Source organism: Aegilops tauschii, chromosome 2, assembly GCF_002575655.3.
Source record: "Aegilops tauschii subsp. strangulata cultivar AL8/78 chromosome 2, Aet v6.0, whole genome shotgun sequence".
In the NCBI taxonomy this organism is placed as follows: Eukaryota; Viridiplantae; Streptophyta; class Magnoliopsida; order Poales; family Poaceae; genus Aegilops; species Aegilops tauschii.
The window spans coordinates 35,665,283-35,690,115 of record NC_053036.3 but is presented as its reverse complement, the minus strand read 5'-3'; the positions used below and the strand labels follow the sequence as shown (position 1 = coordinate 35,690,115).

Genomic DNA, 24,833 nt, shown 5'->3' with positions numbered 1-24,833 from the left:
TTCTTTGGAGCGGCGCTGACCGTTTCGGGAGGGAAGCGCGCGCGGGCGATGGAGGGGCTTTGGGTGGGCCAGGCTGGTCAGGAGCGGGCGTGGTAGCTGTCCACATGTCCCTACCAGACACGCCCGGAAATGAGAGGATGCACCGACTCTCGCGGCTAAAATCGTACTACACTACACAACATCTCTCTGTAGGAGTAGGTCGATTTGTCGCTCTCTCTAACACACACACACACACACGCACACGCACACGCATGCACCTTGGTCCCGTTGCACCTTCTAAAGTGACTTATTACACCTAGACGGAGGGAGTAGTAAGTATACGAGATACGGTGGCACACTGACTTAAGTCGAATACAAGTGCCCAAAATTTGTGTGCATGTTATAATAAGGATTCACTTAAAATAGTACGTGAGCGAACAGAGGGAACAATTGGACAGTGTTCCCGAGCAGTAGCGAGATGTGTGAGGTAAGATACACCGCTGGCGCTTTTAATTATTATTATTAATTTGTTTGTTTCACCCTCTGACTGGTGGGACCCAACGTACTGTGTGGAGAGAGGTAAGGTGACTAAGGCTGCATTATTTCTGCACTACTGTGGGTAGTCTTACCACCAAAGCCACATGACACGATTATGACTGAAATCCCAATGACTCCCACACACACAAAAAAACAAGGCATGCTTGTCACACGAATGCAGGAATGTATAAAAGGTTATTTCCCTCTCGTTGAACATAACGGGAGGGTTGTGTAGCTGGTTAGCCTGTTCGCTCATCAAACTTGAGGTCTCGGGTTCGATAACTACACTTGAGCATAATTTGTGCCAGGAGGATTCTTTGACTGGTCAAAATGTTTTCTAGGGTTTGCACGCTTCACACTCTCTCTCCAGTATATATATACACGCTGGAGCGTCAGCGCTTGTAGTTGCTCTCTTCACACTCTCTCGCCCTCTCCCGCTGGAGCCTCATCGCTTGTAGTTGCTCTCTTCACACTCTCTCGCCCTCTCCACATCTAAACAAGACTTCGTTGGCCTCTCTCTCCCCTCACTGCTGCTCAAAGAGCCGGCAGGATCCGTCCGCCGGGAAGGGAAGGAGGCTTAACGCTGTCGCCGTCGGCGAGGGACTACCGGCGCAGCTGTTCACTTTCCACCCAGCAGCGGTGCGGGAGGGCCTCCGACCCCTTCTTCTTCGCCGCCGTCCCGTCGCCCACCGAACCACGCCCCAAGAACCTTAAGGTATAATTTACTTACTCCACATGCATTGCTCTAGCTGCATGTATACCATGAATCTAGGACGTGGTTCAAAGAGGAAAGGAGTGGGGGAAAGTAGTGGGAAAAGTTGTATATAGCATGAATCTAGGACGTGGTTCAAAGAGGAAATGAAGGGGGAAAGTTGTATAGCATGAATAGGACGTGGTTCAAAGAGGAAAGGAATGGGGGAAAGTAGTGGGGAAAGTTGTATCGCATAAATCTAGGACGCGGTTCAAAGAGGAAAGGAAGGGGCGAAAGTACTAGTTCAAAAAGGAAAGGAAGGGACAAGGCTGTAGAGTTTGACCAGGACTAGATTTGCTGCGCTCACATAGGGAAAGGTGTCTAAAGATAACAAAACTGGGACCAACACAAATATGCTCCTTGGTTGTTTGTTCTTTGTTGCAACAGACTGTGAAAGACCACAGTACATCGGTAGATGCACATGGTGCTGGTGCGTCCACTGTCCCGTGCAACTCATTAGCTGTTGCTAATCAAAGGCCCTGTTTGGTTAAAAACTCCCTAGTCTCTACCTGCTTGGTTCCAGGGACTAAACATGGACTAGAGATTATTAAATGACATGCTAAAAGACCATGTTACCCCTAGTAATGAACTAATAGAGACATGGTGCGATGCGTGGCAGGGGCAACTATTGGAAAAAGTCCCAAAAAGACTCCCTCGGGGTCTTCTTTCTTTAGTCCCAAATGCCCACTTTTAGTCCCTAAAAGTCCCTCCTGTTTCGTTTAGATGGGACTGACACGGAGTATTTTTAGTCCCTACACCAAAATGTCCCTGTAAACAAACACCCCCTAATAATGCCGCTGGAAAATTGATGCAATGCCACAGTTAAAAGCAAATTACATGTTTAACGAATTTTATTGTTCATATAATCTCTATGTTAATATTAATCAATGCCACCGTTTGAGAAATGCTGCTGTCTTGCTTTCTTTCCCATTTAGATAAGGTAGATGCTTCTTTTTGTTGGCTTCTGTGTCATCCACCGTTATTGACCACTAATTGTTTCCTTTGCACCTCTGTGTAAACAGGGCTATCTACTTCACCTCGTTGCCATTGTGACCTTTTGTTGCACTGCACAAAACACTTTTTGTGTTTAAGAGTGTTTTATGCAGTTCAACCAAAATGTCACACCGACAACGTTGCTTGATTGCTTGATCTTAGTGGAACTGCACAAGAGGAGATCTTACTTCCTATCCGTTAAGGCGAATTTGGTTCAGATCTTCTTCTTGTGAGTTGTTTGAATTCCGCATCATGAGAGGTCAGTACTAGCCTTCTTTCACATGATTCTGCAGTGTGCTTTCATATGTTGTGCTACTTGTACGATAATGTTGCTTGATTTTAGTGAACTGCACAAATGGAGACAAGACTTCCAATCTGTATGTGCACCGTAATTTCCAATTGAGGTAAGATAAGGATATTTCACAACTGCTGGCATGTATTTTGCCACTTTCATCAGAAATTTAAGTTTAGTACTATACTTGTGCTCCCTAATTGACATGCCAAATCTTACATTGAAGGTGAAGCTTGTCTGTTATTGAACCAAGTGATGAAGGGGAAGAACAAGCGGAAGAAAAACAAAAATCAACTCCCGGTGTTGTAATGAAGCACTGGAACTATGATGACACAAGTAACGATATAGTTTTGCATCTTAATTTATTGCTATGGCTGGAACGAGCAATTGTTTTGCCACTGATTCGATGCCACTCTTAATGTAATATGTAATTATCTCTACTTGTGCAAACAGGGATCTTCTTTGAAGATACCATATATTTTAGTGGAACTGCACAAGAAGATGTTGGAAACATTAAACTAATCGAGGAGTATATAGTAAGCATGGCCACCACCGTAGATAGCAACAGATGGTTCCGGAGAAGTGCTTCATCTGTATGCTCTACACAATAAGCCTCCTGACAAAGGTTGGTACTCGCCCACTAATTTCATCCATATGATTGAGCTTTGTCATCTCTATTGGTGTTGCGCTACTGTTTAGATACTGTCATGAAAAAGTGGTATTGTCCTTAAGAAGTGCTTCATCTGTGCTGTTTTAAATATTTCCTTTCCTTTTTTTCGAGCAAACAGGGATGCTAGCATTTAGTAGTCCTCTTGTCTTTGCACAACAGGATCATCTTCCTCTGAAGAAGAATATGGAGTACGTGAAGTGACTAGTTCCGATTATGCCAGGATGAAGAAGCCCTGTCTATCTTCTCATCAGAAGGAGCAGTTGAAGGATGGTTACATTACTCCCCACAAGACCAAACTAACTTCAGCTCAGAAGGACTGACAAATCTCCATTTTTTTGTTGTGATGCGCGAGTACAATGTTGTTCTAGGATTCTTTCTGGTGAGTTCCATTTTTCTAAAAGTGTGCTCTACATGGACCATGTATGTGCCTGTTGAAACTGTCAATTCATAGTACAGTTTGCTTTATACTAATCACTTTTTTGTATTTGTGCAAACAGGGGTGCTCAGCTTGATTTCAATGGGAACTGCACAAAATGTTCATGAATACATCGAATCATTCATTTCCACCACAAGAAAGGAGGTGCCGATAAGTTCAAGGTGTTGCAACATATGAGGGCGAAATCATACAAGCTACACGCGCATTTGGTTGATTTTGGTGGAACTGCACAAAAAGAACAGCTGGTTTATTTAGCACGAGGTGCCATGTCAATGTCCGAACTGATGGCAAACCCTGCCCATTCCACAATCGTAGGCATTTGATATTTTGGAATGGGACAACCTTGTCAAATTTTTCTCATTAATTTTAGCAAGTCATGTGTTTGATATTTTCGACTGGGACGCCCTTTGCTGTCACCAGCGTCGATCAATTTTTTCTTTATTCTTTAGTTGTGAAGTAAATATTGCCTCTAACATGTGAGTCACTGAGATGCATAATCATCGATTGTTTTGAATGTTCTCTATAAATTGCCAGGCCTGTGTGTTTGATTGCAATGTACAGAAACGCTAAAAAGCTGCTCAAACTCTTTGTACTCCTTCTGTTCCATTTTACTTCGCACATTGTGAAAGTACATACATTTTTGTATAAGATTGGTCAAAGTAGAGATACTTTGACTGCAGACAAAACTTGTATGCAGACTAGAAAGGACCGGAGGGAGTACATGTGAAACTGCTGCAAACGAGGTGATGACCCTAGGAATAATGCTAGTACGTATTGTTTTGCATGTTCATCCAATGCCCGTGATACAGGAATTCGAACTAATCGAAATAAATTCATTCATACACGATCGGATTTCATATAAACATGCCAGATTTTATTACATTTCATACATTCTTCAACTAAAAAGGGGTGCGCTGGAGGTATAATTAATTAACCGAAGCTACCCACCTGTGTCCCACTGAGCCGAACAGAAGCTTCAGTGACTTAAATTATAGGTGCAGTTGCGTAACTGACATGTGGTCTGTTGGGCCCACGTGTCAGTCAGCCAACTGCACCAGCAGTTAAGTAGAAGCAGCGTTCTTCTCCAGCGCAGCTCTCCGACTCCACGTCGCCGCCAAGAAGCTAACCGGCCGTCAATGGTCAACCCGCCTAGCTTGGCTTCAACTGGAGGGCAGCAGCGGTGGCCTTACTTGGACCCGAGCGGCGGCGACCTACCGTGTTCTACTCTTCCTCGTTTTCTGTGTGGCGCGGCCTTGTTGGCAGCGGGGCGGGGCCTCGGCGGAGCCGGCGATGTCCTCTATCTCGTTGCCGGCGGGCGGCGCCTCAGCGGAGTGGTGGAAATCCTCCCACGTTGCCGGCAGGGTGGGGCCTCGGCTGAGCCGGCAATGTCCTCTGCCTCGTTTTTGGCGGGCGGGGCCTCGGCGGAGCCGGCGGTGTCCTCTGCCTCGTTGTTGGCGCCGCGGAGCCTCGGCGGAGCAGGGCCTCGTCGACGCCAGCGAAGCGGGGACTCGTCGGAGCCGGCATTGTCCTCTGCCTCGTCCTCGGTCTCGCCAAACAGCGCCTCGCCCGTTTCATCGCCCTCTTTGCTAGCCTCTTTGTAGGCGGCCGCAGCCTCCGTCACCCGCATGCGGTACCGCCAGCGCTCGAGGCGGCCCTTGCGGGCGGAGCGGTATGAGTCGAGCAGCGCCTCCTGCTCCGCCCGCTCCACGGCGATCTGCTCCTCCGCCTGCAGGTACTCCTGGAGGAGATGGTGGTTGTAGGCGGCGTTGGCCTGCGCCTCCCGGAACTGCACCTCACGCATCTGCCTCACCTTGTCCATACATTGGGCACGGGCCTCGCCGATGGTCATGGTGGTTGTAGGAGGGGGTTGGCGCCGGATCGTCGACTACCATGTTCTCCATTGGGACGTCGTCGTCCTCCGGCTGCCTGCCGGCCAGCCGGTCGGCAGCAATGGCTGCCATCTCCTTGTGGTCCGTCGTCCGCCCGTCCCGAAGAGCGCTGGAGCGCAAGGAAGTCATGGTGGGCAGTAGTGGTGTGGACAGGAGAAAGGGAACGTATGCGGATGACTGCGGCTATGGCCGGCGCAGCAGTTTATATAGCAATGGTGGGCGGGTGGAGGGACGGACGTGTGGTGCCGGAGTAGCCGCCTCGGCAACCGGGTATCATTAACGTGGGCGACAGATGGACGGACGGACGGCACTTGTGTCGTTTGAAGGCGGAGCAATCGCCTGCACCGGGAAGCGGGGCGGGCGGCGCTGACTGTTCCGCGCGGAAAGCGCGCGCGGGCGAGGAGATGACTTTACTTGGAGAGGATGACAATGGGGACCCACCAGGTCCATAGCCTCACGTACGCAAGTGCCTCCTTATTATATATATATATAACTATAATTTATTTTTCTTCCTCCTGGTTTCCTGACATCATGGTCCCACACCATTGTCAACCTATGCAGTAGTTAATCAACGAGAGAATTGCACAAGAAGCGACCGACAGCTGGGACCAAGCAGCTCGAGCAGTATTTGTGTTTCTGAGGTGTGAGCACTGCAGAGTTTTTCGATGTTTAGCCCAGATATTAATTTTTCTCCTTTGAACAACAACGAAAACATCGCTGCAGGTATTAACTAGGCAGGCTGTGGCCCGTCTAGCCCAGGCCAGATATCCAGCCCAGATATTAATTTTTTTCAAGCTGAATGGCTAGCCCAGCTATACTTTTTTTAGGAATACCCAGGCAAGGTCAAGTTGTTATTCTCCGCCCCGCTGGGCTGCAAATCTTTCCTAGGAGGGATGCATTAGGCTTAACAAGAAAATGGGCTTTAAGAAATAATAAATGGGATGTAATTATAAAAACTAGGCAGTAACTATAAAAAAATGCACCAAACACGCGATTACTTTATAAAATATTAGTTTGGATATTGAAATTTTTAATTTCATTAATTGTTGCAAGCGCAATGTTTCGTTAGGTTTTTACGTAATATAAATTTATATTCAAATTGTATTTAATCTGACTAGAAATTTCGGGATAAAAATATTTCGGATCCCATCAAAATGTGGGAAATTTTATTGAATTCTGTTTTGAACGGTTGGTTGAAATGGGCTGTACTTTTAACAAACTGTAAATGGGTTGTAGTAAATTCCATTAGAATTCAAAAATGGGCTACACATTCTTACAAATCTCAAATGGGCTATAAGTTCTCTGCCGCACACTTCTGGCCTTACTAAGTTGACGCGTCCCCTAAAAAACAGAGTTGACGCGTATGCAAGGCTTTGTCAACTTATAGTCAACACACGGTTCTAGCAGCAGTGGCCGTTGGATGTCCATCCAACGGATGCCGTGCTTCTTCTTCAATCTGGGATATTCTAGCTTCACCCGCCCAAAAAATGATTCCTCCCCCTGACATCTGGGGCGCACCGTTTCGGAAGCTGACCTGTGGGCCTACTAAGTTGACGTACCAAGGGCTTTGTCAACTTAGTCAATATAAACGATTCTAGCTGTAGTGACCGTACGATTTCCATCCAACGGCCGTCGTGCTTCTTCAACCTCTGGTCTTCTTGCTTCTGCCGCCCAAAGCAGCGCCGGTCTTGCCGCCTGCTCCTGCCTCCCGTGGCCGGCTGTGCTGCCGCGGAGGCCTCACCGCCCCCTACTACTCCTACCGCTGGCCAGGCCATCCCTCCACTCACCCACACCCCTTGTTATTCTACGGCGACGGCAGCGGAGCCGAACCAGTGAACCCTCATACTCCTCTCCGCGTGTGCATCCACTGACGCGTCCTCCCCGGCTCCGCGTCGTCCCCTTCCAAGGCCTCGCCGTCGTCCACCGCCCTGGTGCTCTCGGCGCGGCGTGGTCAACGTGGTCAAGGAACGACTTCCATTGGACGTGGACTATACGTGGAGAGGCTGACAGCTGGGTCCACGGCAGCCGCAGGGAAGTGCCTCCTTATTACACGGAAAATAATTATTCCTCCACCTGACAGCGGGGACCCACCGGACGGGCCACCAGTATTTTGCGAAAAAAATCATTTCCCCCTGACTGCTGGGACCCACTGGACGGGCCACCATATTTCGCGAAAGAAATGTTCCCCCCACTGTCAGCTCGGACCCACCGGAAGTGCCTCCTTATTACGCACAAAAAAAGAATACTCCCCCGGCTAGCTGGGACCCACCTTGGTGGGAGGCTGACTTGTGGGCCTACTAAGTTGACGGGGACGAAGGGCTTTGTCAACTTAGTCAATATGAACGATTCTAGCTCCAGTGACCGTACGTTGTCGATCCAACGGCCGTAGTGCTTCTTCAACCTCTGGTCTTCTTGCTCCAGCCGCCCAAAGCAGCGCCGGTCGTGTCGCATGCTCCTGCCTCCCGTGGCCGGCTGTGCTGCCGCAGAGGCCTCACCGCCCCTACTATTCCCACCGCTGGCCAGGCCCTGCGGCGACGGTAGCCTCACACCGCAGCCGAACTAGTGAACCCTCGTACTCCTCTCCGCGCGGGCTTCCACTGCCACGTCTTCCCCGGCTCCGCGTCGTCCCCTTCCTAGGCCTCGCCGTCGTCCACCGCCGTGGTGCTCTCCGCGCGGCATGGTCAACGTGGTCAAGGAACGACTTCCATCAGAAGAGTACTGTACGTGGAGAGGCTGACAGCTGGGTCCAAGGCCACAGCCCAGTTTTTTTGTGATTTGCCAAGTAAGTCGCTTTGTCAGGCCTGTTGGGCTGCAAATCTTTCAAGCCGAGGAGAGCTTTCATTCGGCTGGCAGAGAAAATGGCCCATCAGTAATGAGAAATGGGCTGTACATTTTTAAAACACATCAAACCGGCAATTAGTTTGAAATGTCTTTTTTTTTCATTTCAAGATTTTAAATTACATTAATTTTTATGCGTGGAGAATTTGTTGGATTTTATATTGATATACATTTATTTTTAAAATCAGTTTGAATGTGAGTCAAAATTTTGGGATTAAAAACAGTTCGGACCGCACCGAAATAAGCAAAATTTCGTAAAAATTTTTAACCGTGGCCACAATATGGGCTGTAATGCTAACAAAAAGAATATGGGCTCCAAAAAAACCTTAAGAATTAGCAAATGGGCTGTAAATTATTAGAAATAATGGCAGATGGGCTGTATGCTGTTTCCACAGATTTGAGGCTTTCCTAAAAAAAGGTTGACGCACAAGCACTGACTGTTGGATGTCCATCCAACGGCCGTCGTGCTTCTTCAATCTCTGCTCTTCCTGCTTCAGCCGCTCAAACAAGCGCCGGTGGGACTGCCTGCTCCCTCCTCCCCGCGGCCGGCTGTGCTACCGCGCAGGCCTGACCGACCCACCGTAGTCCCATCGCTGGCCTAGCCATCCCTCTACTCACCCACACCTGTTGTTATTCTTCGGCGACGGCAGACGAACCAGTAAACCCTCGTACAGTCGTACTCCCCTCCGCGTGGGAAACAACTGCCGAGTCTTCCCTGCCTCCGTGTCGTCCCCTTCCTAGGCCTCGCCGTCATCCACCGCCGTGGTGCTCTCGGCGCGGCGTGGTCAATGTGGTCAACGACCGACTTCCATCGGAAGAGTACTGTGCGTGGAGACGCTGACAGCTGGGTCCACGGCCGCAGCAAGGAAGTGCCTCCTTATTACGCGCAAAATAATTATTCCTCCACCTGACAGCGGGGACCCACCGGACGGGCGACCGTATTTCGCAAAAAAACGTTTCCCCCCTGACTGCTGGGACCCACCAGCTACACCTTCGCACGCAAGGAAGTGCGTCCGGGCAAAAAAACAAAACGATTCGCCCCCCTGACTGCTGGGACCCACCAGCTACATCTTCGCACACAAGGAAATGCCTGACAGTCGGGACCCACCTGGTCGAAGCGTACGTAGCGTTGTCATTCTGGTCGCGAACGTGTACGTACATATATACTGGTGGATGTAGAGGCACGCACGTGTCATAGTAGAGGCGCGCACGTAGCATGTACACGTACGTACAGCGGCCAGGGTGCAAGAAAGAAAATACGGCCACGTATGTGTACATACGGGCGGGGTCTCGAACGCCTACTCGCGCATACGTACGGCGAGGGCTCGTTGACATGGCTGGGTCGGAACGGAGAAACGGCGTCGTCGTCGTGTTCACGGGGAGGCAACGAAATGCGTCGTGTTCATGGGGAGGCAACGGAATGCGTCGTGTTCATCGGGAGGCAACGGAACGCGTGGGAGCCAACCTGCTGGGTCAGAACGGAATGCATGGTCGTATTCATCGGGAGGGCTTGGACGGAACAGGCGATGGAAACGAGGCCTGGCGTACCGCAAAACGGAGGAAACGGCCTTGTGTTCGACCGGCCACATTCGAAATGGGATCTTGTTCATCGGGAGGGGTCTGGCGTACCGCAAAACGGACGAAACGGACCTCCTACAGTCGAAATGGGGGTCCTGTTGACCGGGAGGGGTGTGGCGTACCGCAAAACGGACGAAACGGACCTCCTACGGTCGAAACGGGGGTCCTGTTCATCGGGAGGGGTGTGCCGTACCGCAAAACGGACAAAACGGACCTCCTACGGTCGAAACGGGGGTCCTGTTCATCGGGAGGGTGTGGCGTACCGCAAAACGGGACTCCACGGGATACTGTTCATCTCTACCGTCGACCTCCTCCAGCCTCCACGGGCTCCTGTTCATCCAGCCTCCACCGCGCGCTACTCCACCGGCTACTGTTCAACCACCCCTCCACCGTCTACTGTTCATCCAGCCCTCCACACCACGGGGTCCTGTTCAACCACCCCTCCACGGGCACCCCTCCATCGTCTACTGTTCATCCAGCCCTCCACACCACGGGGTCCTGTTCAACCACCCCTCCACGGGCACCCCTCCACCGTCTACTGTTCATCCAGCCCTCCACCACACCACGGGGTCCTGTTCAACCACCCCTCCACGGGCACCCCTCCACCGTCTACTGTTCATCCAGCCCTCCACCACACCACGGGGTCCTGTTCATCTAGAGGCAACGCCACCACTCACTGTTCATCCAAACCCCCTCGCAACGCCCACTGTTCATCCCAGAGGCAGCATTGATCAGCTTCAGTTAGCAGCAGTAGCGAAGGAATCGCTCGATCGGGTTCAGTTAACAGCCATCGATCGATCGCTCGGGTTCAGTAACGTGTAGCCTGCAGTGCAATCGCTCGGGTTCAGTTAGAGCCCAACGCCTCGCTCGGGTTCAGTTAGAGCCAACGCCTCGCCCACATGCGTGTACGTGTACGAGAGAAACGCGCATCGCTCGGCCCCCGACCTCCCACCGTAACCGGGAACTCCCCGAAATTTTCCTCGCCCTCGCTTCTACCACGGTTTTTTCCATCATGAACGGCCCAAAGAATGTCATGCATCTGCGTCTCCGGCCCGCCCAGGACGAAAAGCCCATTTTCTGTCATGATTTTTTGTCATAGAAGTAGGAGCCCACCACATCTATGATGATACCGGGTTTTGTCACAATTATTGTCATAGAAGTGTCATATGTATGACAGAAAAAAAAATTCGTTTGGCCCAAAATGTCACGGATGTGTCTTTTTTTGTAGTGTTGATCCCTGAGATGTTGCCCTTCAAGAACTCGAAACCACCATGCTCTGGCCCCATGGTGGGCGCCAACTATCGTGGACTTAACACGGCAGATGTCCTAGCAAAAGGACTTAGGTGTGGAGCCATCGCAAATATGTTAGCTTAAAGGAGTTGAACGTGACAAAGGACACAAAGGGTTTACCCAGGTTTGGCCCCTCTCAATGAGGTAAAAGCCTACTCCTGCTTTAGTTGTATTGATTGGGTTCCGATTACCAGGGAGCGAATACGCTTGACCTAGTTCCCGATCGATTGTTTCTTGAGTTAACCCGCCGCCGGGTCACCCCTTTATATACAGGTTGATGCCTGACGGCTTACAGAGTCCCGGCCGGCTGACACAGACGTGACCAACTCGGTTTCTCACTAAGCTTGCCTTACAGAACAAGTCGTCGCCTGGCGGTTCACACCTCCGGGCCATTGAGTCGCCTCCGGGTCTTGGGCCTTCAATAGGCTTGCTCTATGAACCGCCATCTTCATATCTTTTTGGACCTTATCGGGTCTCTTCATCATTAAGTTGCCAATAATGATATGACCCGGCCCCTCCTGGGCGGGTCATACCTAGTAGTTATATCCCCAACAGGTCCTATAGGCGCCGTAGGGAGGCCTGGATGGCCGGCATGTGGCCATCCTGGCCATGGGTTACCGCACGGAGTCCACCTCACCTCTGTCAATACCGGTAGGAGATGACCCGGGTGGGCTGGGCCAGGCGGCACTGTGCAATGATGGCCCAAGTGCAGAGTGGGTCTTTGCTATTTTTCTTTTCTTTTATTTGTGGTTATTCTTTCTTTACTATTTTGCATTTTCTTTTAATACCAAATGATTTTAGTTGTAGATGAAACTTGTCACATAAATGTAGGCAATGTTTTGAGCTAGCCCACCAAGTTTCAATTTATTTTGAAAATTATTAATATTTTTAAAATTGAAATGGATCAATTTAATGTTGATTGTTCTGTTTAAATGGTATTAAGGGCATTTAAGTATTTCAAATGATGTTGGTATCTTCATGACAATTACTTACTGAATATTTGCAACAACACCAACATTTTTGTTTTACTATTTGAAGAAATAATAATTTGACTTGCAATTAGAATTTAAATTTGAGTTTGATTTTTTATCAAGGGGCAATAAGCTTAGCAAAATAAGATGGCATGGCATCATTAGGGTGAAATCACTATAGCTTAATTATAGGGGCATTACAGTACCTATAGTATGATAGTGACATGATGTTGACACTTGAGCAAATCTTTGAACATACCACTTGGATCCCCTCTTAATAGTGCGGGATCCTTGCAACTCAAAATTTATATAAAAGAGTCTACGCTTCTTCTCTGTTGTCATCTTCTTGAGTCATATCTCATTTGGCGTGTCCATGATCCCTACATAATGATGCCAAGGAGACTAATATCATGTGTATTCACTTAGCAACCCTAATTAGTATCCTATATGTATTTTGTCATCAAGATAAAAATATGATTAAGAGCATAATTGCACTTTTACATTTGCTCATTATATCTATAATCAAAACTTCTTATTGGTTCCATTTTGATTAGAGATGCATAAAATCACATAATGACCATCAAGAACATCAGCCAAATTAATATCGTCTAGCCGCTGAGCCGACTAGCCGCTGGGCCAGGGCCCAGCCTGGACGGAGGCCGGCCGTGTCTTTGCCAGGGAACTGTCGCCGGGATAGATCCGAGCGGCTAGAGGCGGATTCGGTACCTGCATCCGACGCGGAGGCGTTTCCATGGTCGTGCGAACCAGTACCCGACCAATCCTTGGCAAGGAGCAGTCGCATGCGACCGGATTCGCCAAATCCGGCAACCGCGTGCGCCAAATCTCGCAGCCGCAGATATAGCGGTTATCCGCCAGTGCCGAGGCAAGAGAGGCACGGATCCGACCGTCGTGCTGTGGTCGGCTGGGCTACACTGCTAGGCAGCAAGTCAGCGAGGTGGTCGAGAAAATGGCAGTGGAGGCTATGGCGGGGGCGGGGGCGAGGGGGGAGGGGGAGAAGAAAAACGGATGACTGTGTCCCCGACGGGTGGGCCAGGGGAGGACAAGGGCACACGTCGTGCTCGTCTGCTCGTGTCCTTTTCGATGCAAACGCGACCCAAATTTGGACCAGAAATGGGTCGAACGCGGACAGAAAAAGGATATTTGTCCATTTGCTCCCGCACATTGGGCTGCGTTTTGTGTCTGTTTAGACCCAAACGGACGTGGACGTACCATTTGGAGTCGTGCGTTGGAGTTGGCCTTAGATGGCCAGGTACTTTCTAGGGCAACAAGCCTACCCAGGGTTCAAGTTCTACACGTCGCATGGGTGCTCAAATATTTTCTATATTTAGTTCAGTCTTTCTGACATTATTATTTCAATTCTATGACTTGCCATTTTACAATCAAGTGCCAGTGGTGACATTATCAATCTCAACATCTATTGACTCAACAGCACATAACTGCTCCCAGTGGTAGGTATATGTGTGCGCCTTCATAGGGATGAGTACGTGTGTGTGTGTGTCGCGAGTTTATGCGTTGTAACATGTCTCTCAAAATAAAATATTAACTATAGTGTATTGGCCAACATTGAAAATTTGGAACTATAACTCATACAACTTCTAGTAACTTGAGGACATATAGTTTAATACATGACCTTAGATATGAAACATTAAGTTGCATATAAGCATCAATCGAGAATATTTAGGTGGGGACATGACTCATTAATAACAAAATATTCGCGACCAATATTGATTTCCCCATTTATACTTGGGCGAAGATCGGTGCGGATTTTCTACGCGTGTGAAGGCGGTGGAGATAGGTTGTTTATTGGCCACACTTACCTTTTCCCATCTATAAATACCTTGTCATACGAGGCATACCAGCACCCAACCACCAGACTATCTAGTGGGAAAAGTAGGAAGATCCCCAATCTCCTCCAACACCATCTGGTTCTAACCTTCAGGTATATGTTCCATTATTTGTTTTCCTGCCTTGTTTTATCATCAGGCTTCTGGTGCTTTTAGTGTCCACGCTTTACATCCATGAGAATGTTAGAGGTGGATCTATACCAGTATAGGGTGGAATTACCCATTCTAATTTGACCTGTTAATCAATATCTTCATTGTTGTTGTTGTTAGCACCCATCTATATGCATTTATGTATAACTGTTCACATGTTCATTGTTTATTTTCCATGTTAATGTTATCTAGGCGCATCGTTTTTTTCAATCCTACATATCGCAGAAAAAGGAATGAATATGGGAATCTTTGCAAGCATGGCACAATCGATCGTTCTCTGTCATTGTTTCATTTTGAAATAGACAATTTTGTTTCATTATGTTATACGATGTTTAAACTATGAGTTTAGTAATATATTAAGATTTTGCTAGTTGATTCTTTTCAAGAATAACAACGTGCTTTCAAGTACTAATATGTCATGCGTGGATCAAGAATAAAATATATTCAAGTGTTTGTAGTTCGTTTAGGTGATGATGGAGCTCAAGGCCAAAGGATCCACCTCTATCAAGGCACTACTTGTAGAGGACATTGAAGTTTGTAGGTTGGTCCTCTCAACAATTCTGCTCAGACTTCACTGTGAGGTTACTCTAGCCATGAATGGGAAGGAAGCTGTTGATTTGTTCCTTGAGGGGAAAAAGTTTGACATTGTTTTGTTCGATAAGAATATGCCCATCATGACTGGTCCAGAGGTACTTAATTCTATATCATTGTATATGCAAGTATTTGGCATGTATTTATATAAGTATAGTCCTCTTATTTACAAAAAATAGACAATATAATATTAATATTGCTCGACAGGCAATTGTGAAGATTCGTGCTATGGGGGAAACTGATGTGAAGATGGTTGGGGTTTCTGCCGATGATCATGCCATGGAGGCCTTCATGAGTGTTGGTGCTGATTTATTTGTGCCAAAACCAATGAGGATGGAGGCTCTCGGCCCTATCATTCAAGAGGTCATCAACAAGAAGAAGAATGACATGGTCTAGCGCAATTCATCTTGCTTAAGTGATGGAGGAAATAATAATGTATAACTTTTTGATCTATGTTTGCTTCAGTCTCCGTTGTTGTGTTGCTTGTTCAAATGTATCATTTGATTTCGAGAACTTCATGTTAATGGCGAGACATCATTATCCATAATAATAAGGTACCTATGATATATTGGATCGATATAATCTATAGGTCTTTCTGTTTTTGGCGAAGGCTTCTCACTAACTCATGTTTCATGTTGTGAGTCATGTACCCTTTTAAGAGGAAAATTATTCGACTATCAATATTTTATAACTGTTATATGGTCCGGATTAGCATTTAATGGTCAGTGTGGCGTATCCAATTAATGACCGCTATTATTAATCCATCACCGATCCTTTATATAAAACTATTGGCATATACCCCCATATCTCTGCCATGTCCATGTAAGTTAAATTAACTTGCCATGACATTTCGCTCTAGCCCGGCCATTCAGCCTCCCTGGTGTCGACGAGTTATACATTTAAAATCTTACAATCTACTATGAGGTTTTTTGAAGGAAGTACAGAGGAGCGTTGTGTCATCTCCTACTTCCAATGATTGAGATCGACATGCCATACATCCAATCGGGTTCACGCAGAAGAAAGAGGGACGTGCGAGCTGCATAAACGTATTGATCAAAAAAAGGAGCAAAGCTTGCTTTGGAAATGGAGAAGTAAAATTAGTTTAGGGATCTATTATCTCGTTGAGGAGCTCCTTCTTGAACAAGGGAGGAGCTCCACGAGCGAGGTAGGGCTTGGGGCTGCCCCAAATAGCCTTCGACCATCTATGTCACTGCATCTGGGCTCTACTTGAACTATTACTATTGGAATGAAAAATACACTACATATGTACAAAGAATAGTAATCCTTGATTTTCCTTTGCATAGCATAATCGGATATTACAAAGGACAACACAAAGCTTACATAGACATGATAACCAGCGGAAGTACGTGCATAAATCGGTAACTATGGATTACACAGTTGTGTGACTGACAGGTGGGGCCTATTGACTGCTGAGTCAGCAGTCAACAGTCGGGTTAACCGGTCAAACCTGACCAATGGGACCCACTAGTGTTAGTGGTGAGCCGCGTTGGGATTTCCTCGAAGAGGAGAGGATGATGCAGTACAGTAGAGATAAGTATATCCCTCAGTTAAGAACCAAGTTTATCAATCCAGTAGGAGAACCACACAAGACCTCATGAACAGCACCTACACACAAAATAATAAATACTTGGACCCAACGCGATAGGGGGTTGTCAATCCCCTCGGCGGTTAATTGCAAGGATCAAGTCTGATAATGGTAGGAAGATAAACCAAAACACAAAATAAAAGAATGATAAATAAATTGTAGCAATGTATATTTGAATTTTAATATATGATAAAGGTAGACCCGGGGGCCATAGTTTTCACTAGTGGCTTCTCTCTCACAGAAAAAGCATACAGTAGGTAAACAAATTACTACAATTGATTGAAAAGCGCATAGTTATGACAATATTCAAGGCAGTGATCATGTATATATGCATCACGTTTTTTTTGAGATCTCGAAATTCCCACGTAAACAGCCCAGTCAGTAGAAAGAAGGAGTGAGTGCCGCGCGGGCGCTCACGGGCCATGGCCCAATCGCTAGCAGCTATCTACCGCTCACTCGTGCTTTTTTTTCACGCTAGCACCGACGGGCGACAGTCGCCTCGGTCGGTTGTATCGTCACAGACTACAGTATGCTTGGTTGCTCGCTACGTTTATTTTGCGAGCTCATGCAATACATCCTGCTTGCTCATAAAAATCGGGTATGGTTTTCATATCAATTTAAAGAAGTTCGCCCATTTGAAAAACATTTGGGGGAATTAAATGTTTATTAAATTTATAAAATCGTGAACTGAAAAATGTTCATAAATTTTGAAAAAGTATTCATGAATTCAAAAAATATTTGCATCTTTGAAAAAATGTTCATGCTTTTAAAAAAGTTCACATATTTGAAAAAAGTCCGCGCATTTCGAAAAGTTCACATATTTGAAACAGTGTTCACAGATTAAAAAACAAAAGGAAACAAACTGAATAAAACCAAAAAAACAGGGAAACCAACAATATTCCCAAATCCATGGAGAGAGACATACGTGGGTCGGCCCAGTTAGAACTAGCTAATGGATGTGTGTGCCTTCTATCGAGAGCAGTGTATTGGAACAGCATATTCCGGAAACCAACAAGGATATTCCATTTCCTCACTCTCTCGTTCTTCGCTCCCGGCTAACCATTGGGGCCGCCCGTGAAACCTAGCTCAACCACGGAGGGCGACCATCATTGTCGCGTCACCATGGCAGGGTGACTCCTACCACACCTGCACCTTCCTAGGAGGGAGGCACCAAAGAGTATCGCGACACCGCGTGGCTGCACCACGCCGTCAAGCTCGTGCCGCCGCGCAAGTCACCAAGCAAGGTACGACGGGCGCGGATGAATGGTGACCAGGATGTAGAGACGCTCAGATTGGGCAGAGCATTGTCAAGTATCAAATTGAGCATGTCACAACATACTAGGGCATGTCAAGTTTTAGATTAAGCAGAGAAGATGTTTCAAATTGAGCAAGACAAACAAGTTTTAGATTTAGGAGAAAATGTTCAAGTGAGATTGAAAATCAATTTGAATGTTTGACAAGCTGTCAATAATTTTTTTTCAAGAAAACTTCTGATCTATTTATGTTCGAATGAACACCAAATAATAAAAATTACATCTAGATTTGTAGATCACCTAACGACGACTACAAGCACTGAAGCGAGCCGAAGGCGTGCCGCCATCATTGCTCCTCCCTTGCCGGGGCCGAGCAAAACTTGTCATAATAGACAATCAGGAAGTCATCGTGCTAAGGTCCCATTGAAATGTTATGAACGGATGATTGTTCTAGTAAAGTACTTAACATGCACATGAATGGCAACCGTACACATGTACATGCATAAAGGTTCAGATTGTGCATCTTTATTTGAATTTTCCACTAAACCGTAACATGTCTATGTGCAGAATTCTGAATCGAATATCAGCCCATCGTTCTTTCATGACCAAAGGGAAAGATTGACCAGGTTCAAAACAATGTGATGATAAAAGAATGATCAATTTCAGCGAACCATTTACGAGGAAGAAGGCAAGAGAAAGACAGATTGTTGAGACCTACACAGGATCGATGAGTAAGGCAGGTCGTCCCCTCCGGCGATCGCTTCCTTCAAGAATTATACTTCTTTTCCTTCGTTGTCTCACGCCCTTTTTCTCGCTCTCGCACGGTTTTTGCCCTCTCACCATGAGTTAGACTTGGCTGCAGAGCGTTCGTGGGATGCACGGCTTTTAGACAGCCCGTTCCATTTGCTTGGTTCCACCTGCTTCCGTTGGATGCGTAAGGGGTGGATGCTAAGCATCTACTCCCTTTGTCCCATAATATAATACAAGATGTTATTACAACCGATATGTGAGTCTATCGGTTGTAACAATATTTTATATTTGGAAGTGGAGAGAGTACATCTGTCTGTCGGTGTTTCTATATGATCCTGTTTCGACGACGGAAAGTTGACGGCGTGTGTGCGTGCGTCGTTCTGGACAGTCCGAAACAGGTGAGGAGCCCGTGCAGGAGTTCCGTCAGGGCAATTTCGTACTTTCCTAGTCTCTAATGGAGTTTGTGTGTGGTTCTATTTCAAATTCCGTGAAAATTTTGATTAGGGTCCATATCTGCAAGGGGAATGAATTTGGATCAAAACTTTCATAAGACAAGACTTGGAAAGTCAGTAAGATGACTTTTTTCCGCTAGCAAGATACTATTATAATGCATTAGTTGATTAAAACTGTACCACATCTGCAAAAAGGGAAAATTAATTATACACAAGTACACGAAACAAAGTTTAACTTGGGGATACACGCGAGCATACTAGCTAATTACTCAAAGTACAGGTTAACTGTAGGAAAAAATCTTAAGTAGGTAGGACTAGTACTTATTTCTGACAGTAACTAAGTGCATATCTCATTCGTCTTCCTGTCATACTCCAACCACCGGCACTTACATATTTTAAGTCTCTCAGCCACTTCACTCATGGTGGGCCTGTCGCTCAGATCGTCCTTGAGACACTGCACCGCGATCTTGCCCACCTCCTCGAGGCACTCCTCGTTCTCCTTCACACCAGATGCAACCTCCGGATCAAACATCTCCCTCGCCGCCCCGCCCATGGAAGCCTTGATATAATCCAGTGGCAGGCTCTGGTTCCCGTCATACCTTGCTTTTTTCCTGGTCACGAGCTCCAGCAGTACGATGCCGAAGCTGTACACGTCGCTTTTCTCGGTGAGCAGCCCGGTCTTCATGTACACGGGGTCGATGTAGCTACTGTCCCCGACCACCCAGTTGGTATGGTGCTTGTCGATGGACATGAGCCTCGACGTCCCGAAGTCTGACACCTTGGGCGCGAACCCGTCGTCCAGGAGGATGTTGCCCGACTTCACGTCTCCATGGAGGATGGTCCTCTGGCTCGCCTCCGAGTGCATGTATCCGAGGGCAACCGCTGAGTAGATGGCGATATCCAGGCGTTTTTCCAACGGGAGATGGTTCTTATTATCGCCGTGGAGTACGTCGTGGAGGCTCCCCCTGGGCACAAACTCGTAGACCAGCATGGGCACCTCCGTCTCCAGGCAACATCCTAGCAACTGGACCAGGTTCCGGTGGCTGATATTGGACTGGATCGTGATCTCATTCGCGAAGGACTCCTTCTTCCAGTCCTGGTTGATGGGGATCGAGCATTTCACGGCGACCCGTGCACTGTCTCCAGCGCCGATGGTTCCCTTGTAGACCTTGCCGAAGGCGCCTTGGCCGATGATGTCGCAGTAGTTATGTGTGATGTGGTCTAGCTTCTCCTTTGTGAAGATCTCGATCTTGAGACTTTTGAGTAACTCTCCACCGTTCTTATTGAACCGGTCCCTCAGCTTTCTTTTCTCGCGTTCCATGTGTAAGAATATTAGTAGCACAGCGAGTAATGCAATGGCACCGATTGTTCCTGCAGGAGGACATGTGTCACGTGAACTTCCATTTCTTGAATGATCGAGAAACAATTATGTCTAAGTCATATTTAATAACAAGCGGGGTCTAAACATGAGATTCATGGAAGTACAAAGAGATAAGAAGATGTTGATTGGATGGCTACACATTAAATATTAAAATTCAGTGGAATAGGAATATGTTTGTATGGTGAAAAAATATAGTACCGTATGTTAATAGATTTGAAAACATAATTATTACCACTGAGCTCTTTAACATTTTTTTCTTCTGACAGTACATTTATTAGTTTCTAAACAAATCCAAAACTAACATGGAAATATGTTTGCTAGATTTCATGGGAAAATGTTTTCGAAGGTGTGCCCTGCACAGCAACGACAAATATGTATGTATGACGATCTAAATTACCAAACAATGCCATCACTACTTACATTATGTACCATCACGTACATTTTATTTTTCAACGCAGCTCACAAATAAACCATTTTAATTTCTCACGTCTATACCATAGGATTTGTTTATTTTTCTTAAAAAATAATGAGAGCATTACCTATTACTGCCACTGCAGCCGTGGACACGATGGGTTCACAACCCTTGTAACTTTTACCATCACCTCTTCGTCCGAAATTGCATTTACACTCATAACCACCTTCTCTATCATGGCATGTCCCGCCGTGACAAGGATACATGTTCTTGTACATTGTTGACTTTGGGGATCTCCGCAGCTCGCACTCATTAATATCTGAAGATGTATGAAGAATAATGCATATGATCAGTTTGGTGAATACAAAACAATGACAAAGCTCACTGATATTTATTCTTAAGTTTTCTATTCTTAAAACTATGATTGAGCATTAAAAAAAATCCTGAGATGTCAAATCATACACATTACATTTTCATACTTGTAACGTGCAATACAATCTAAATATTGCAAATTACTCATTTCTGCAAGGAATGCACAATATTAATGGTAGCATCTGGAAAAATGAAGTTCCTTTAAATAAATTAATGTAGAAAAAAATGCAATGAAGTAACAAACTTGTGCATCCATCTTTTATGTATGGATTGCCGGTGTATCCCTTGGAGCATCTGCAGAAATAGCCATGTTCTCCATTACTGGCATTTACACAGCAGCTCTGGGTGCTAGCACAAGCGCCATGGGAAAGATTCTCATTGTTATCCCCTTTTGGTGCCGATGGGCATGTTCCATTCCTAATTGCCCAGTCAAGAACTACTGGAATGACTCTGTCGCCTCCAAGTCTACTGAGGAATGTCATATTCCCAGTCAGGTCACTTTTTTTGAAATTGTACCTATTCAACAAATTCAGCCGTTAGTACAGGGTAAAGATTTTTGCAACTTGCAATGTATATATGTAAATATATATGTCTAGACTAACAACACGACAATCCGCACAAAATGTGTAACATCTATAAAATGATGTGGGAGACTAGAAAGCGATGATACATTTAACCATACTATGCGATGTCACCCATCCGCTCTCACACATGCACACAAGCATGACATCACTAAGACTCCTTTATCTCTTTAACTGACAAAACCTATTCAGGATCTGCTTTCACCATTGGTTCGTTGCCACAAGATCTTCCAAAGTAGATCCCATGGTTACATGTTTCTATGTTTTTTCTTCTGTTTAGTAATTACCAAGTTATAGTAACCTCATTACTAAGTTATAGGAAGGTCATAGTAACTTGGTTAGTAGTTTACGGAATGTTACTCTCCACCCATGTAAAACATGTATGATAATACTTTTATGGTGAAATATCATCTCTTAATCCTTGATAACACTTCAATACTCACTCTTTAGGGCTTGCATAAATATTTTACATACTCTTTCGCAGGAGAGTTTGAAACAACAAAAGAAGGTCCTGCTCTTTTAAACACATTCTCACGATTATCTATTCTTCTGAAGATCCCTGGAATATAAGTAGCTCAAAGCCACTTTTTGGAGTCCGGCAAATTTATTGTGATGGTTGCGCTAGATCTGGTACATGAAAAGACACTCTTTCTTTGTACCAAGAAAAAGCCACTCTTCATGTAAGGAAAGTCAAAGGAATTTGAACCTGGTGGTTCACTCTTCTGCCATGTTTCAACATGTATCCAAGAAAGAGCCACTCTTCATGTAATATAAGGTAAGTCAAAGGAATTTGAACCTGGCGGCTCACTCTTCTGCCATGTTCCAACAAAGAAACATATATGTATCCCATGATTAGTATCATTATAGTATGTTTCTGTCCTTTGGCATATACTAGCAAAAGGGCCCGCGCTTTGCAACGGGATAATAAAATTGTGGTCTTCAAATCAAGTTCCAAATATTCACACTCCATACATGTATTTGAATATTTGTGCACCAACCGGCGCGCACGTGGACGTAAGACATGTGCATTCTAACATGCTCATAATGGATCGAACGTTCGACTTGATCCTTGATTTGTATTTTTTTAATACATCCTCAATGCGTGTATGAGAAGGAAAATAAAAGGTCAGTGTCGGGATGGATGAAAAACTGAAGGGCCCTATGACGTACGAATAATTCAAAGGAACACTCGGGTTTTTTTTTTCACTTTTACGGGTGGTGGGGTGGACAATTTACTTCAACTTTAAGGGCAGTTTCAATGACAGACTAAAAATTCAGAGAAACAATTAACGAAGAGTTTTTTTCAGTTACAGATGGCGGGGTGGATAATTTACTATAACTTTAGGGGCAATTTTGATGATAGACAAAAAAATTAGAGAAAAATTAACATAGAGTTTTTTTACTTACGGGTGGCATGATGGGCAACAACTTTATGGGCAACATAGGGTAGGTGGACAGGCTGAAAAATCGGAGAAACACACCTCCCTTTATTATCCTTTGGTATTCGGCATTGGCATATATATTTATTTCATGTTAAAATAAGAAAATCCTTTCACTTTCACTTTCTTTTTTGGCATGGCTAATATTAGGTTCACTAAAACATCAGCAACTAGGTAAGGAAGGATCAGATATTTTTGAATTCCACACATCCACCAATTGGCCAGCCAGACCGTACACACCATACGATGACTTGAAAAGCAAAGGAAATCCCATCGAGAAAAAGAAAAGGAAAAGTTACTTCTTCACGTACCAGCCTTTGGTAGCGATGAAGGCGTACTGGCACAGGTTGCCAGACACAGGACGTGCGGCTTGCTCGTTCACGTCCCACACCAAGCTAACTTGCCTGAGGCCGGACGTGAGCAAGGCCTGGCAGCAGCCGTGTCCGCTGCAGGGCGTGCCGTCGTCCCCGGTGTTGTTGACCCTGGCGCACGTCGTGATGCAGCCGGTGAGGTAGGCGGCGGTGGCCTTGCTGCTGCCTTTGAGCCTGGCCGTCAAGCTGCACCCGATGGCCGTGAACACATTCTCCGACGGTGAGATCAGGAACGGGTCGCCGACTCTAAGGTTCATGCTCTGCGTCGTGTCCTCGATAGTATTGTTGCCGCCCGGCACGCGGCACTTGTAGGTCAGGTAGGTGTATATCACCATCTGCGCCGTCTCCAGCGATATGTTGGCGATCTTGGCGCTGCCCTTGAGCAGGGTGGGAGGACTCGTCGTCTCGTTGCACCTGAGGACGAAGCGGTCGGACATCGAGCACCTGGGGCCGATGCCGAATGGGTAGGGGATGTCTATGTCCCCACACTTGTCAGGGCAGTTGTTCGGCTCCGGCGGCCCCGGCACTGGAGGAGGAGATGGCGCGCCGGACACGGCAGCATGGAAGACAAGTAGAAGGAGCAAGGTTCGTAGCAACGGCATGGCTAAGTTGCTTAGGACGCACGGCCTCCTATGACACCCATAACCCATATATATATAGGCAAAGGAACTAACATGAAAGTTGAGTGAGTTATGGCAGGGGCAGACTTGAGAATTGAGACTTGGATTATTATTCCACTGTTCTCGCTGTTGCTTCTATATTGCCCGGAATTAATCCCTATGGCGACCTCGTGCTCGTTTTATCTTGCTCGGTACCAATCATCTACAGAGGTCATGGTGGAACCAGAAGATGCGCCGTCGTCGTAACGACGTCGCAGGCCACAATGTTGCCGGAGCCACCACAATAGTGATGAGTACGTCCTACGTACTCTTCATTAGAGGAGTCACTAGTAAACAAACAAAGAGCAGGTATACAGTAAAAAAATTAGATTGCACACGGTTTGTGTTTGTCACTGGAGGATTATTTTAGCTGATGACCTGATGTGAGTGATTAATCGCACGGTACAATATTGCCAGAGGAAGATATAGAGAAGGTGGTGGTTGGTTGCTCCAAAACCTATAGATCGATTCCTAGTTGTTTAGCTCCCAAGCGCAAGGGTTTACAGCAAGCAATACATTTTCTTTTCAGTTAAGAAACCTATGTATCAATCTGTAAAGATAACATCCAAGCGTCCTTCAAGCAGCTGCAATACAATAATAAAGAGCCCTATTTGTGTCCCCAACAGTTCTAATGAAATTTCCAATCTCACTAGCTTTACTAGTTGCAACAAGTAGTGAGAAGATAATATTGTACATGAAGTATTTACTGTCAAATTAAATAAAAAAT

The 24,833-nt window shown here is 46.2% G+C and overlaps 2 protein-coding genes across 4 annotated transcripts; one reads left to right on the top strand and one right to left on the bottom strand.

Moving 5' to 3' along the window:
- The first annotated feature begins 14,111 nt into the window (after positions 1 to 14,111).
- Positions 14,112 to 15,412, top strand: LOC109775946 (two-component response regulator ORR42-like). 3 transcript variants are annotated; one of them, XM_040400880.3, is made up of 3 exons: positions 14,112 to 14,184; positions 14,698 to 14,928; positions 15,038 to 15,412. In XM_040400880.3, exons 2-3 carry the CDS (start codon positions 14,710 to 14,712, stop codon positions 15,224 to 15,226), a joined length of 408 nt encoding a protein of 135 aa, XP_040256814.1. In that variant the 5' UTR covers positions 14,112 to 14,184; positions 14,698 to 14,709; the 3' UTR covers positions 15,227 to 15,412. The 3 variants fall into 3 exon arrangements, with proteins under 3 accessions (XP_040256814.1, XP_045089675.1, XP_020190232.2); XM_045233740.2 differs by having other exon boundaries at positions 14,115 to 14,184; positions 14,689 to 14,928; XM_020334643.4 differs by having other exon boundaries at positions 14,118 to 14,184; positions 14,707 to 14,928.
- Positions 15,413 to 19,077: 3,665 nt separating this feature from the next.
- Positions 19,078 to 24,117, bottom strand: LOC109775945 (wall-associated receptor kinase 3-like). The gene is made up of 4 exons (XM_020334642.4): positions 23,388 to 24,117; positions 21,301 to 21,572; positions 20,812 to 21,003; positions 19,078 to 20,262 (listed from the first exon to the last, which is right to left on the bottom strand). The coding sequence occupies exons 1-4, from the start codon at positions 24,095 to 24,097 to the stop codon at positions 19,229 to 19,231; spliced, it is 2,208 nt and encodes a 735-aa protein (XP_020190231.2). The 5' UTR covers positions 24,098 to 24,117; the 3' UTR covers positions 19,078 to 19,228.
- Between the last annotated feature and the right edge of the window lie 716 nt (positions 24,118 to 24,833).